This window comes from Podarcis bocagei (genome assembly GCF_964188305.1).
Source record: "Podarcis bocagei genome assembly, chromosome: 14".
Classification (NCBI taxonomy): Eukaryota; Metazoa; Chordata; class Lepidosauria; order Squamata; family Lacertidae; genus Podarcis; species Podarcis bocagei.
The window spans coordinates 27,222,566-27,238,003 of NC_138139.1; the positions used below are offsets into that span (position 1 = coordinate 27,222,566).

General features: G+C 42.1%; 1 protein-coding gene across 7 annotated transcripts in view; it reads right to left on the reverse strand.

Moving 5' to 3' along the window:
- The window catches only part of MEGF11 (multiple EGF like domains 11), a 343,630-nt gene that overhangs the window by 243,796 nt on the left and 84,396 nt on the right, over positions 1 to 15,438 (reverse strand). For all 7 annotated transcript variants that reach the window (XM_081171061.1, XM_081171057.1, XM_081171059.1 and 4 more), the window contains exons 4-5: positions 13,123 to 13,224; positions 11,271 to 11,371 (exon numbers count right to left, since the gene is read on the reverse strand). In XM_081171061.1, the coding sequence (XP_081027187.1) occupies positions 11,271 to 11,371; positions 13,123 to 13,224 (203 nt within the window). The remainder of the gene's footprint in view (positions 1 to 11,270; positions 11,372 to 13,122; positions 13,225 to 15,438) is intronic.

Sequence of the window (15,438 nt, forward strand, 5' to 3'; positions counted from 1 at the left end):
GCAGCCAGCAGTGTTCAGAGGGATGCACGGTATATGGTTACATGAGCAAAGCAGCCTCGGCCCAGTATACTTGAAGGAGCGTCTCCACACTGAGGTCCAGCTCCAAGGGCCTTCTGGTGGTTCCCTCACTCCGAGAAGTGAAGTTGCAGGGAACCAGGCAGAGGGCCTTCTCGGTAGTGGCACCCGCCCTGTGGAATGCCCTCCCATCAGATGTCCAAAAGATAAAGAACAACACAGCTTTTAGAAGACATCTGAAGGTAACCCTGTATCGAAGATTCTAATGTTTGACATTTTATTATGTTTTTATATGTGCCAGAAGCTGCCCACAGAGGCTGGGGAAACCCAGCCAGAAGGACAGGGTATAATTAATAAAATTATCATAATCAGCAAGGGTTCCATTATTCTGCATTTGAAGAACTAAGTGACATCTAGGGTTACCACCCTTGTTGCATCAGGATGTGGAAAAACTAACCTACTCTAGACTTTGCCAGGCTCACCTGCACAGGTTCTGCCACCTGTCATAGGCTGATGGTAGATCAGGCTCTACAGGTATGATCTCTGGATGATTTGCAAGAGATCAGTGAGGATTCCTGACACCTAATTCTTTTACACCAGCAACAAAGTCCATCCACACCAGACATTTATAGCTCAAGAAGAGCCTGCAGGATCAGTCTAGTGGCCCATCTACTCCATCATCCTGTTCTCACAGCGGTCAATGAGATGCCTCAATGGGAAACCTGTGAGCAGGATCTGAACTGAAGAGCACTGTGTCCTCCTGTGGTTTCCAGCAACTGGTATTCAGAAGCATTGCTGCCTCCAGCTGTGGAGACAGAGTACAATATAGCTATTATGGCTTGTAGCCTTTAAAGCACTATGATACCACCTTAGCAGTCATAAGTTCCTCCAAAGAATCCTGGGGACTGTAGTTTGTTATGGGTGCTGGAAGATGTTAGGAGTCCTCCTATAGGAGTTTGTGTGAAAAGAGAAGTTATGAAATGAGACCATTTTGATGTTGTATGGTCTCTCTATATTTTTATTATATATTTATTTATATCCTGCCTTTTACCCTCAAGGGACTCAAGGCAACTTGCATATAAGAAGCGCTAAAAACATGAAGAAGAAGAAGAAGAAGAAGAAGAAGAAGAAGAAGAAGAAGAAGAAGAAGAAGAAGAAGAAGAAGAAGAAGAAGAAGGTAATATTAAGAAAAATAATTAAACAATTGAAGATCCCTCTCAGATCTTTTAAAACATACAAATAATTACAACAAATACAGCACAGCACCAGCCCTCTCATTAAAAGCAGTCAGGTCTCAAAAGCCTCTAGAATAAGCTTTATAAATAAAAATACTGCACTGCATAGTCTCCCCAAAGACACATGCCTCTATGCGGCGAGGCTGCATTATCGATATGTAACTCTTACTTCCAAAATGTCCCTTCACGGAAACTATTTTATTATGCTGTCTGCAAAACTGTACTGAGCCTGCTGTTTATTTTATTCTAACTGCCATAATGCGCTCCACACAGTTGTGGCGGTTTTGTTTCTTTAGTCTTTGTATGCTGTTTCTGAAAACTCACTATACACATCATTATTTTTAAGCTGTTGCTTTGTTAATCATTTCCCCAATCAAAATTCCACTGCCCATCTGTGAATTGCTATTAATGTGGAGGAGGGGCACAGAGAAGCAGGTGCAGCGTGGTTGCCTGGCTCCCCAGCACCACCAACAGTAGTTTCAAAAGGCCATTAAAATCATATCACCATGGAATTGTAAAGTCGGATGGAACCCCAAAGATCCTCTAGCCCAGACATCCCCCAACCTTTGGCCCTCCAGATGTTTTGGACTAAAATTCCCATCATCCCTGACCACTGGTCCTGTTAGCTAGGGTTCATGGGAGTTGTAGGCCAAAACATCTGGAGAGCTGCAGGTTGGGGGTGCCTGCTCTAGCCCTACTTCCTGCACTGTCCCCCATCCCATTTGAAACCATACTGGACCCTGCTTAGTTTGCAAATGTGCCGCCAGCTTTATTGCTGCACCACTCACATGGGGTGGAAGCAATGCAGAAAGCTTAAGTCTCCATCCCACTTACCCACTACAGCCTAATTCAACTCCTGTCATGACAGATTTTGGTCTTTCAAATTTCAATGGCGCCCTGTGCAAGCCCAAAATTTGACACACTCACACACACATGCCTCTGGCCTTCTGCTCCATTCACTAGGTCATAGTTGAGATGCCCTGCACCCCTTAGGTTCAGCGCCCAGTACGGTGGAACCGGTTGTGCTGCCCTAAATTCACCTCTGCCCATACTCAGCCCCAATAGCTACTGCTAAGCCAAGAAAGGTGTTAGCAGAGCCTACCATGCAGCCCACTATGTCACATTTAATTGGTTATTACAGACATCCATAAGCAGAGATGAATCCATGACCCTTTTATCCAAGGGTCTGTATCCAAGAAGCACAATAATCAATACTTTCTAGAGGGATAATCAATAAGCATTTCTCACAGAACTATGGTCCCTAAGGTCCCCTGGAGGGAGAGGTTGTCTAATACCCACCTCTGTTGCATACCCAACTCAGAGGCTCAATGGCCAGCAAGCAATATTCCCCTGCAGCCCTTGTCTTCCCAGTAAAATCATAAGGACTAGCTGCTCACCAAATTAGTCAGTGCCTTCCTCCAAAGGATAGATTGTCCTGCCAAACAGCATCAGTCTTCACAGACATCCAAATACCTAGGTGACCAATTATCTTTTTTTTTTTTATATATAGATTTTTTATTGCGTTTCTTTTCACAGGTTAACAAATTTGTTTACATGGCAACATACAAGAAACATTTTTTATATATATGTATATGAAGAAAAATAAACAAAGAAAAAAATATTAAGAAACTTTCCTTAACATCCTTCAACAGTCCTTCAACTTTTGGACCTCCTCACATCCTCTCAGCATTGCATTCATTGTTCTAGCCAGTTCAGCAATTTGTTATCTTGTTTCTCATCTTATTATACCTTTAAATATATTATGTTACCAATTTCAAAAATTTGTAGTTTAATTTTAAGACTCTTAATAAACATAATATTTTGTTTCAAATATGTCTCGTTTTTTCCATCAATGCTTACTTTATCATTTGCTTAAAATAAAATGCAGAAGCATAATGTTTCTTAATCGTGCGCTATCTTAACATTCAAACAACTTATAATGTTTTTGCAAATAGTCCTTAAATTTTTTCCAGTCCTCCTCCATTGTTTCTTCGCTCAGATCTCGGATTCTGCCAGTCATTTCTGCCAACTCCATGTAGTCCATCAACTGCGTCTGCCAGTCCTCCAGTGTGGGTAAATCTGGTGTTTTCCAGAACTTAGCGATGAGAATCCTAGCTGCTGTGGTTGCATACATAAACAAGGTTCTGTCCTTCTTTGGCACCTTCCGGTCCACCATGCCCAGGAGAAAGGCCTCCGGTTTCTTAGAAAAGGTATATTTAAATACCTTTTTCAGCTCATTATGTATCATTTCCCAAAAGGCCCTTACTTTCGGGCAGGTCCACCAGAGGTGAAAGAATGTCCCTTCTGCCTCCTTGCATTTCCAACACTTATTATCAGAAAGATGATATATTTTAGCCAACTTGACTGGGGTCATGTACCACCGGTATACCATTTTCATAATGTTCTCTTTCAAGGCACTACATGCCGTGAATTTCATACCGGTGTTCCATAACCTTTCCCAGTCCTCAGACATAATGTTGTGTCCTACATCCTGTGCCCATTTAATCATAGCAGATTTAACTGTCTCATCCTGTGTGTTCCATTTAAGCAGCAAGTCATACATTCTTGAAAGTACCTTAGTCCTTGGTTCTAGTAACTCCGTCTCCAGTTTCGATTTCTCCAACTGGAAACCCACTTTTTTATCCATTTTGAATACCTCTTGAATTTGAGCATAATGTAACCAATCTCGCACCTTACCTTTTAGTTTATCCTGGCTTTGGAGCTTCCAATTATCTCCAACTCTTTCAATCAATTCCCAATATTTTGGCCAATAGGCCTCCATATTGGGCCTTTTTTTAGAAATCTTAGCTTCCACAGGTGATAACCACCTCGGGGTCTTACTTTCTAATAGATCCTTATACTTCATCCAGACGGCAAAAATTGATTTTCTGACAATATGGTTTTTAAACAGTTTGTGAATCTTCGCCTTGTCATACCACAAATAAGCATGCCAACCATACACATTGTCAAACCCTTCCAGATCTAGGACCTCGGTGTTTTCCAACAGAAACCAATCCTTCAACCAGCAGAAGGCTGCAGCTTCGTAGTACAACCTTAAATCCGGCAGGGCAAATCCCCCTCTGTCTTTTGAGTCGGTTAGTATTTTAAATTTTATTCGGGGCTTTTTGCCCTGCCAGACAAACTTAGAGATATCCTTCTGCCATTTTCCAAAGCATTCCATTCTGTCCACAACCTGAAGGGTTTGAAATAAGAATAACATTTTTGGCAAAACACACATCTTTATAGCTGCGATTCGGCCTGACAAGGTAAGTTTCAATCTTGACCATATATCCAAGTCTTTTTTGATTTCCAACCAACATTTTTCATAGTTATCTTTGAAAAGATTTAAATTTTTAGTGGACAAGGATACTCCCAGGTATTTCACTTTTTTAACCACACTTAACTCTGTCTCTTTCTGATACCCCTCTATCTCTGTAGGTGTCAGATTTTTAACCAAAACCTTAGTTTTTTGTTTGTTTAACTTAAATCCCGCCACCCGACCAAACTCCAGGATAAGTTCCAAAACTCTTTTTGTGCTAGATTCTGGCTCCTGTAATGTCAAGACTAAGTCATCTGCGAAAGCTTTCAGTTTGTATTGTTTCGCTCCGACCTCTATACCTTGCACCAACTGGTCCTCCCTAATCATATTCAGCAATACCTCCAAAACAGAAATAAATAGCAGAGGGGATAAAGGGCACCCCTGTCGTGTCCCTTTTTCAATTCGAAGTTCCTCCGATACCACATTGTTCACTATCAGTTTAGCTTTTTGTTCTGCATAAATTGCTTCTAATCCATTTTCAAACCCCCGTCCCACTCCCATCCCTTTCAAGTTCTTCTTCATAAACATCCAAGAAATGTTGTCAAATGCTTTCTCCGCATCAATAAAGATTAGAGCAGCCCTTGTATTTCTAATTCGCAACAGCTCCAATATATCAATAATGTTCCTGGTATTGTCCGACATGTGTCTACCAGGGAGAAAGCCTGCTTGGTCCTTGTGAATTACTTCATTTAATACATTTTTAAGTCTACTTGCTAAAATGTCTGCAAATATTTTGTAATCCACATTCAGGAGTGAGATGGGACGGTAGTTCTTAAGCTGAGTCTTTTCCCTTTCTGACTTGGGAATCAATGTGATGAATGCTTCTTTCCACGTTTCCGGTGCCTTTCTCCCCTCCATGATCTGGTTACAAACCTCCAACAACGGTTGTATCAAGAAGTCCTTCAAAGTTTTATAATATTTGGAGGTGAGTCCGTCCGGGCCTGGAGATTTGCCCAGCTGCATATTTTGGATGGCACCTTCAATTTCCTGTTGAGTTATTTTGCTGTTAAGGATTGATCTTTTATCTTGGCTTATTTTAGGTAGTCCATTTGTTTCCAGAAATTGATCCATTTCCGATTCTTTCTGAGGCCCCTGTGCGTAGAGCTCTTTGAAATATCTATGGAGACACTTTCTTATTTCTTCTGGTTTCTGAACTATTTTTCCTTGAATCTCCAAATTTGTAACCGTATTTAACTTTTGTCTTTTTTTCAATTGCCAAGCCAACAACTTTCCACATTTATTTGCTGATTCAAACGATCTCTGCTTCATTTGTTTGATTTTCCACTCAATCTCTTGATTGATCAGTTTCGAATATTGTGCTTGATGAAATTTGATCTCTCTTAACACCTCTTTTGACTTTGGTTTAATTCTCAGCTTTTTCTCTCCTTCACTTATTTTCTCTAAAATTTTTTCTTTTTTTCCATTCCAATATTTTCTTTTTATCGAATTCTGTTGAATCAGAAACCCTCTCATTACAGCTTTACTTGCGTCCCAGATTGTTCTTTTCTCCACCGTAGTGTTCAAATTTATTTCAAAGTAGTCCTTTAATGTTTTTTGGGCCTTCTTCACAATCTCTTGATCTCTTAACAAGGTGTCATTCATTCTCCATCTGAAGGATCCAGTTGGAAAAAGTCTCAGTTCCATTTTTAAGGCATTATGGTCGGAGCAGGTTTTTGGGCAGATTTCCACTTTTCTCGTTTTCGGAGCCAGCCCTCTAGATATCCAAATTTGGTCGATTCGTGTCCATGACAAGTGGGCCTCAGAATAGAAGGTTCCTTCTTTACCCAAGGGGTTCCTTGTCCTCCAAATGTCAATCAAGTCCATATTGTCTGTCATTTCAAAAAAGGTTTTAGGGAGTCTGCCGTCTGTTGTCAAGTTTTGATTTTGGGATTTGTCCATATTTGTAGACACCACCCCATTCATATCTCCCATCACAATGATATTAGCATAGTCCAGATAGTCCATCATTGTCTCATGCAGCTTCTTGTAGAATTCTGATTTTCCATCATTTGGCGCATAAATTCCTAATATCAAAATCTTCTCTCCTTGTGTTTGAATTTCAATTGCGAGAATTCTTCCATGATCATCTTTGAATAAAAATTTTGGCGACAGGTTCTAGGTGACCAATTATCAAATGCATGGCAGCAAAGATCAACTCAAGCATTCGCCCAAAACATGAATCCTTAATTCCGGATATTCTCTGACATGCAAACTGGAATTGTTAAAGAGCGAAAAGTCAGCCAAAATAATTCATCCCCACCCCCCAACCCGCTTCGACTATTTGGTCGATAGTGTGAGTGACAAAGCTGTGATTTCATGCTTGGTGATTACTTGAGATCTCCCATTCAAGAGACAAAAGGGGGGATATCAAACTTCTTTAGTTCCTAGTTTCACATCTCTTGTGTCCAAGCTACCAAAGCACTTTCATTCACTGAACTCCTTTCACCTCAAGCCACCAACTTCCATCCATCATGTCGTAGTAAAATGAGATTGATGGTCTCCCTGTAATGGGGAGGGGGGGAAGCACTCATCCATAATGGAAGAGCCCTGTCCCAGGAAGTGAACCTCTAGCACGGCCACAGACATGGCTGAAATATAGCCAAGCCCAACAGGAGCAAAGGAATGTGGGGTGGTTGCAAAGAGGTTGTAGCATTCGGCTATGATCTCAAAAGCGTTGCTTTTAAATCTTTCAGGACTTCACACCAGGCAGCATGTCCTCCAGCCCAGTCAGGTAAGAAGGTGTGTGTGTGTGTGTGTGTGTGTGTGTGTGTGTGTGTGTGTGTCTATGTCTGCCAATGGGGATGGAACCTAATCGACAAGAACGAAAAGCTCAAAAGCAATACAGGAAAAAATACACGCAGTAGCCAAGAGCAACCAGACACAGAATGTGCTTAAAGTGAAATAAAAACTTAGACCTTCCCACCATCCCAGCACCATGTTGTGAAGGAAGATAGAATTTAAAACATGTGAGCAATGCCTGGCAAAATTCTAAAAGCCAGAGGGTTATCCAAGAATTTCCAGAAGTCTGAACAGTAGGGCTTCAATCACTTGCAAAACACTCACCCCACCCACTCAGTTACTTCCAAAATCTAGAATTAACTGTATTTTAAAGAAATATTATGTAGGTTTGCAGACAGAGAGGCAAGGTTCCACTCTCTATCTCTCAGAAAGAACACTGGGGCAAGCAGGGAAGGCAACAACCTGGTGTCTTCCATCAACCAGAGAAGGTCAGCTGTCAGAGATAACATGCCCCTGAATGCCAGTCACTGGGAAACACAGGTGGGAAGAATGCTATTGCACGCTAGCTGTGCTTATGGATTTCCCACTGGGGAATCAGGTTGGCCATTGTGAGAACAGGATGCTGAACTAGGTGGGCCATTCTCCTGGTCCAGCAGGCTCTTCTTAGCTGCTCCAGTGCTTGCTTTCCTTTCCCCTCCCCATTCGTTTTTCCTTTCGTATCCTGTCTATTAGATAATGGGCCTGCCGACAGGGACTGTCTTATATGTACAGCCCTTAGGAAATATTAGGCACTTTATAAGCATTGAATAATAATCTTTTTCCCCTCCCGGGCCAGAATATACAGCCTTCACTATAAAGAACAGTCACAGAAGCCTGCCTTTTGTAGAGCACAGATGAAAAAAGGGGTAAGATTAGGAGACCGCAGCAAGGAATCCTGACTTTGTGCTACCAGAAAGAAAACTATGAATAGAGATATTTTTTATTATTATAAAGAAACAGCAGCTTGGTCCTCAGTCATCCAAATGTGTTGCACTTAATTAGAAAGCCATCTTTAAAAAAAACCAAAAAACTTTTACAAGAAAGCAAGGCTACTATTAATGAAAGAAGAACCAATTAGTCTTTAATCTAAAACTTCAAAAAAATGGAAACTTTTTTTAAAAAGTAAGTGCTTTTGATCATTTTATGCTCCATGAGATTTGGTCTCCCCTCATCACACACTATTAACTCCAGTTAGCGCCAACAAAAGTGGCTTTACAAGGTCAAGTGAAGAGAGAACGCCCAGTCCTATGAATGGCCACCTTACGATAGAACGCCTCTGCTGGACTTCAGCTGTGCATTTAATTTGCGTGATTTCAACCATAGACAGTCAAAAGCCAGTTGGTTGAAATTCTGCAGGCAAGGAAGAAAGCTGAAACGCTCTTTCCAGGCAGGGAAAGACTGGCTTTTAAAGCCTGTGTATTGCTAGGGTGACAAGGCCTGCTGAATGCACCAGATTCAGAAGGCTAGGGAAGCTTATGCAGGGGCAGTTTGGATATATGCGTTTTCGTGTATACACTGAATTCTTGGAACCAAGCTGCCATGTAGAGTGGCGGAGGGAGGGAGGGAGGTAGACAGACAGATTGATGATAATGGAGGAGGAGGAAAGCAGATCTGACTCCAATGGCATCAGAGGAAGTAACTGGTGATGAAAAGCAAACTTTTTTACTTTCTGGTCCATGGTCTTTCCCAGCTTTGGAGGTGCTGATACAACTTTTTTACAAGGGTGCAAGGGAGCCTAGGTAAGCCTCTGGGCTCAATCCCTGTCTTCTTCAAATTAAAGAGGGCCTCAAAACTGGGGAGGCCTTCAGCTGAGAGCCCAGAGAGCTGTCACCACCACCCATAAGATGAAACATTGGCAGCAAAATCTCCTTTCAGATATACAGGAAACGACTGGTACTTGGTGGGATGGGGACAGAAGAGATTAAAAGGACCTTTCTGGGTATGAACTTGCAACTGAACATCCACTGGCAGAGACTTTGCTCCATCCAGAATAAAGGGTTTTGTTTATCTCATCTTATTGCAGGAATCAACATTGTGTTTACACATCAGAGATGAGGAGCGAAGCAGTTGGCTTTTCAGAATTCCAACCTGTATGAACAATGAGATTTTAGAGACTTTGCATCCATAAACCATGAGGGCTAGAATCTTTCCCGTAAAAAATAATACTGACACTTTAAGAACGCAACTTTAAAAAAGCAACAAGACAAAGTCACAGGAGTTGGCAACCCGGAGAATTTAAAATTACTGTGTGCATGTAGTTAGCGATATAATTAGCCACATAACTCAAGCGTGCAACCGCTGTCCGACTGACTTTGCTACATTTAAGCGAACCGTTTCCGGCATGAAACATCCATCATTCCTTATCAGGAAAACAGGCCTGGGAATTGTGGCAGCATAACCAACTATTAATTCTATGAAAAGCAATTTTCAAACTACATTTTAATGTGCTATTTACAGGAGGCTCTCTCTGTAATACTTGCAATTCCCTGGGATGCAAATTTCACACTTGTTATTTCAAGCAGGGCCCAAAAATATTAAAATGAAATCAGTATCTTCCGAGGTAACACAGTGAAATAACCAGGCAGCTCAGCCTTTCCCATTCCAGTGCCCTCCAGATATTTTGGACTTCAAATTCCCATCAGCCCTGGCTACAACTGCGTGGCTTGTTGTCAGAGAGGATTTATCACCAAAGAACCCACACAAATTGTATCTACAGATAGCATCAAAGTGGAGACCTGGAACTTCAAGGAACCACTCACAACTCACCAGCCCATCTGTGGAATAAAGACTCCCCATTTCCATCTCTTTCCCCAATCTGCAAGGGCCAATGCACACATGCGCCATTCATGCTTCAGAGGTGACCCACGTAGATCCCAGACCACTCCAATGACAGGGTCATCTACTGGGATGCCTGCCTTCAAAGGCACCACCAGGTCTAGAACTGCAGGCACAACTCTCTGAAGATCTCTTGCAATTCTTGGTTGTCACGCCAAGAGCTTTTAAGCACACTATATGTGAATCTACCCTTAGGCCTGATCCAGTGGCTTCAGCTGGTGCAAAATCCTGCGGTCAGACTGCCAGTGGAGAAAGACTAGCACATCACTCCTGTGCTTAAAAGCTTGCACTGGCTGACCATACACTACCAAGTCAGGTTCAAGGCTCTTGTATTAATTTACAAGGCCCTCAACAACTTGGATCCAGGATACCTTAAGGACCACATCACTCCCTTCTATCCCTGCCTGATCACTGTGGTCTTTGGGGGAGTCACTGTCAGTGGTCTCCCATGGTTCAGATGCATGACTCATTCATATCCACCAGGGACCATGTGTTCAGGATTATGAGCTCACTTTTATGGAACTCCCTTCCAGTTGAACAGAAAGGCCTCTCTTCCTGTTGAACTTGAACTGAGTACTTTTTTTAAAAAATTATTATTTCAGCAGCTATTTTGACTGAACTCTGATTTTTTTATAGTTTTAACTGATTTTTTAAATCTTTACTTCTACACAAATTAAAGATTTTTGTAATTAAGCAGTATATACATATTGCTGAAATAAATAAAATAAGTAGGTGAGCTGGATATTCTGACTCAGTTGGGTTTGGGCAGGTCAGCATCCTAGGGAGCTGTCCAAAGTCCTGAAAGTACCCTCAGCTGACAAGCTCAGTTTCCTGCTTCCTTCCACTACTCCAGGTGGGTTACCCCAGACCTTGCATTGCAGAAAGAAGAGATGGTGCACAATGCCAGTGTCCCTTCCCTGCTGCCCAGTACTGCTGGCCTGCTGGTACCAGCACAAACTGCCTGCGCAGGAATGCAAGCTGTAATTAAAATTTCAATTTACACATCTGGAAAGTTGGGCAGCAACTGTATCAAATGGTCTAGTGCCAGCACCACATCCCTACCAACCCAGCAAAACTCATGTACATACGGATGCAGAAGTCTCCACTCTCGTAATATCCTGGGCAGCACTGCGATCGTCGCCGATACATAGTCCTCAGTCCCCTCCGATATGCTGTCTTATAACTTATTCTAAATTGTGAGATAGAAAGAACACATTGGAAATCAATGCTCACACTCAGAATACTATTTGCACTGTGTTACTGCCTGGAGGGTGTGTTCAATAATTACTTTCAAATGTTTTTTGATATATATATTTTGTGTGTGTGTGATCAATACAGATTTCGAACTCTACAGTTCAATTCATACTCTAAAACAATTTTCTCTGTGTGTCTCTCTCTGTGGAAATAAGAATGTCAAAATCCATTGCCTGTCTCTAAAAAGGAACAGGAGTGAAATTTGGTTCCTGTCCACATTTTAATGTGAACCTGCCTGCTTTGCACTTCCTGAACCATCTGTGAACCGAAGTGCAACTCATATTTGAACTTCAAATTAAATATATTGCTGCTAAAATGCAGAAAACTAGTCTGTTTTATATCACAGGTAATCTGTGAATGTATGCTCATCGCTTGATGACTGCAATTATCAAGTGATGGCTTCCATTTGAATAGACATTCTTGCTGTAGCATCTCAAAGCACCAAGTTTTTCACTGGAATCAATGATTCACAGCTGCAGTCGTCCAATGCATATACTTCATTAGTTATGTATGCACACGTGTGATTCAGGTCTCAGTTAAGAACACAGGAAGAGCCCCAGTGTATCAGGCCATTGGCTCATCTAGTCTAGCATCCTGTTCTCCCAGTGACCAACCAGATGCCTCTGGGAAAATCATCACATCCAAGTCAGCAAATGTCGTCACATCTTATTGTAAAGGTAAGATAAAGGGACCCCTGACCATTAGGTCCAGTCGTGGCCGACTCTGAGATTGCGGCGCTCATCTTGCTTTATTGGCCGAGGGAGCCGGCGTACAGCTTCTGGGTCATGTGGCCAGCATGACCAAGCCGCTTCTGGCGAACCAGAGCAGTGCACGGAAACGCTGTTTACCTTCCCACTGGAGCAGTACCTATTTATCTACTTGCACTTTGACGTGCTTTCAAACTGCTAGGTTGGCAGGAGCTGGGACTGAGCAACGGAAGCTCACCCCATCGCGGGGATTCGAACCAGAGACCTTCTGATTGGCAAGTCCTAGGCTCTGTGGTTTAACCCACAGCGTCACCCACGTCCCACATCTTATTGTAGCAACTCCCAAAGTTTAACTTGTGGTGTGTGAAGAATTGCTTCATTTGTCTACCCTAAATCTCACAACACTCAGCGTCACTAGATGGCCCTTGGTTCTAGGAGGAAACCTTCCCTGTCTACTTTCTTCATCACCATGCATCATTTTAAACAACTCTATCATTTCTCTCCCCACACCCTTTCCTTACTTGCCTTTTTTTCTAAACAAAAACCCTCAAATGTAACCTTTCCTCACAGAGGGAGGGCTTTTTTCAGTTCTTCGTCTCTGCACTCCCCCCCCCCCAGGATATTTTCATTTCATTCCTTCTGAATTGGGTGACTTAAGTTTAAATCAAAAGTTTTTGTTTTGTTCAAAAAAGGGAAAATAATAATAATAATAATAAACCCAAATTAATTGCAGATTTACAATATCAAATCGGTCATGTTTTCAACAACAAAAAAAGAAAAAGAAAGAAAGAGCAAGTTCTCTTGGAAGAAAAAAATTCCATTTCAGCCTCTTTAATTTTGCAGGAGGATTCTGGCAAAGAGAGGTCTATATTTATCCTCAACATCTTGAGAGCATCACCGAGCCTTAGATAAAAAGAAGGCAATGTGGAGAAGATGAAACGGTAGAGGGAGATTGAAATATCTTCCGATCGCCACTTACCTGTGTCGAGTGCACTTGAACCAGTTCAGGATATCCGTGCATCTCGTGTAATAGATCTGATCAAAGGGATGTGAGTACGATTCCTGAACAGTCACAGCATAGCTGGAAGCAGACAATGAAAGGGGGAGAAAAGGTGGGTCATTAGCCTGTAAAAGCTCCCCCTGCCCCTCTCTCTCGCTCATATATTAAAGCTCTCTGCAACATGTGAAGGTTACAAGTCACAGCAAATCACTCTGGCCCTCCAAGGTCTCCCAAAGACCCAGCATGTATTTGTTTGGAATATTTATCCTTTTTTATTTGCAAAAACAAGAACAGAGAGAATACTTAACCCTGCTCCCCCTGTCCCACTTACAACTTTGTACCAAATATAGCATGTATACATATACCATATATGACTTTCCTTCCACCCATTTCCTGCTTCCTTTGCTTTTCTACTGCTCTGTGTAATCCACATCTTTTTAATCATCCAATTTATTATCTATTAAAAACCTCTATCTCTTTCAACTCTGCTGGATTTACTCGAGACCTGCTAGGGTATGTATTTGTTTATACTGGCTCTTGAAATATTCAATAAACATGATCTGTTCCTCCTTGTATTCCTTATCTTTATTTTCTCTTATACTTGTTCGTCAGACCAGCCAGTTCAACATGTTCAAACATTTTACACTGCCATTCTTCCTTAGTGGGTACTATACTTGTTCTCCACCTTTGTGCCAATAAGGTTCTAGTTGTGTCAGTGGCATATAGCAAGGATGTCCAACAGGTTGATTGTGATTTACTGGTAGATACCCATGAGGTGGTTGTTGTTGTTAATGTATTTTTATTAAAGATTTTCTTGGTTTACAAAGTATATGCAATCTCTCTCTCTCTTTTTTCCCCAAGTAACATTTTTTACAGATCAGTTTCATTTGTTGAGACATTAGGAAGAAAAGGGGGAAAGAGATGGAGGGGGGAAAGGTGGTTTTGGTAGATTGCAGCCTGCATCAGAAGAGGACTTCCCCAAATCAAATCCCGAATGACCTACTTTAATTGTTTTAGGTTCTCTGAGGCACCAAATAATGGTCAACCACTCGCACAGATAAGGCTGTCCAGGGTTTTTAAAAAGTTGATACTGAGCTAATTGGTCCAATAACAGATGAAAGCTAGACACATGCTCACATTGGCCAAAGCTTTTTCAGATCATGAAATAAGTGAAATGTTATGTCCTGGACTGGCTGGGTGCACAGGAGTGGTAGGAGACACCAGCTGGGGAAGCCCCAAGGGAACTGCTGGGGGAAGACAGCTCAGAGCCAGGGGACTGGTGGTCGGACAATGAAGAGTGGTAAGAGGGAGAAGACTGGGAGGAGGAAGCTGAAGAGGCAACAGGATTTAGTGAGCAGGAAGAGGCTGCAGCAGAGAGCAGTCCAGAATCAGAGGCAGAAACGGAGGCTTGGAGAGGAGGGAGGCCAGGAGATTGAAATGTGGTCGGCTACTGAAGAAGCCAGGGGGTCTCCCGCTCCTCCTGCGACAAGTCCTTCTCCTTTCTGGTCTTCCAGAACATGCAGAGAAATGAAGTGGGCAGAGCAAAGAAAGATAAGATGAAGGAGCCTTAGGATGCTGGGGAAGGAACAGGGGGAGGAGCTTTAGGGAGTGGTGGGAAAGCAGGGACCTTCAGTCTTCACAACTGCCTCATTGGGACAAGACCTCCTGGGAAGTGTTACTGTGATCACCAGCCCTGGGCTGTTTTGGTTCCTTTGAAAAAGAATTACTGGTAACTTCACTGACACCAGGTGTATTATTGCTGACCTGCCCCTGACTCTGGCTCCTGATGCATTAATTCTCATATTAGCTGCCGTAGATTTCTAGAAAGACCATCTTTAATTTAAAGAAATCACTCCATTTTTAAGTATGAAGGACCCTGGTGGGCTGTTAGCACCAGTTCAAAAAAAACATTTTTTTCCAACCATGTCTTCAGTCACCTTGCTTTTGGTGAAGAAGGGCGTGCCTGCCCCACTGGATCAATGTGTTTTGTAGCTGCTTAAAGTTTTATTTGCGTTAAAATAACTTATTGTTATTATGTTTATTATATTGTACGCCACTCAGGTATTATTTCTTAATGAATAATGAATAATAAATGAATAATAATGAATAATAAATAATAAATAAATACTGAGACATCAGAACCAAAGCAGCAGCCCCCACCCCACCAAAAAGAATTTGCAGGCCTGCAGGCTGAAACTGGCCACCATCCAGTTAAACCAGTATTCATTTCTGGGCTTACTGATGGCTACAAGCTGTGGAAGTGGGGGCTGTGTTGGGGGAGACATCAGGTTCCAA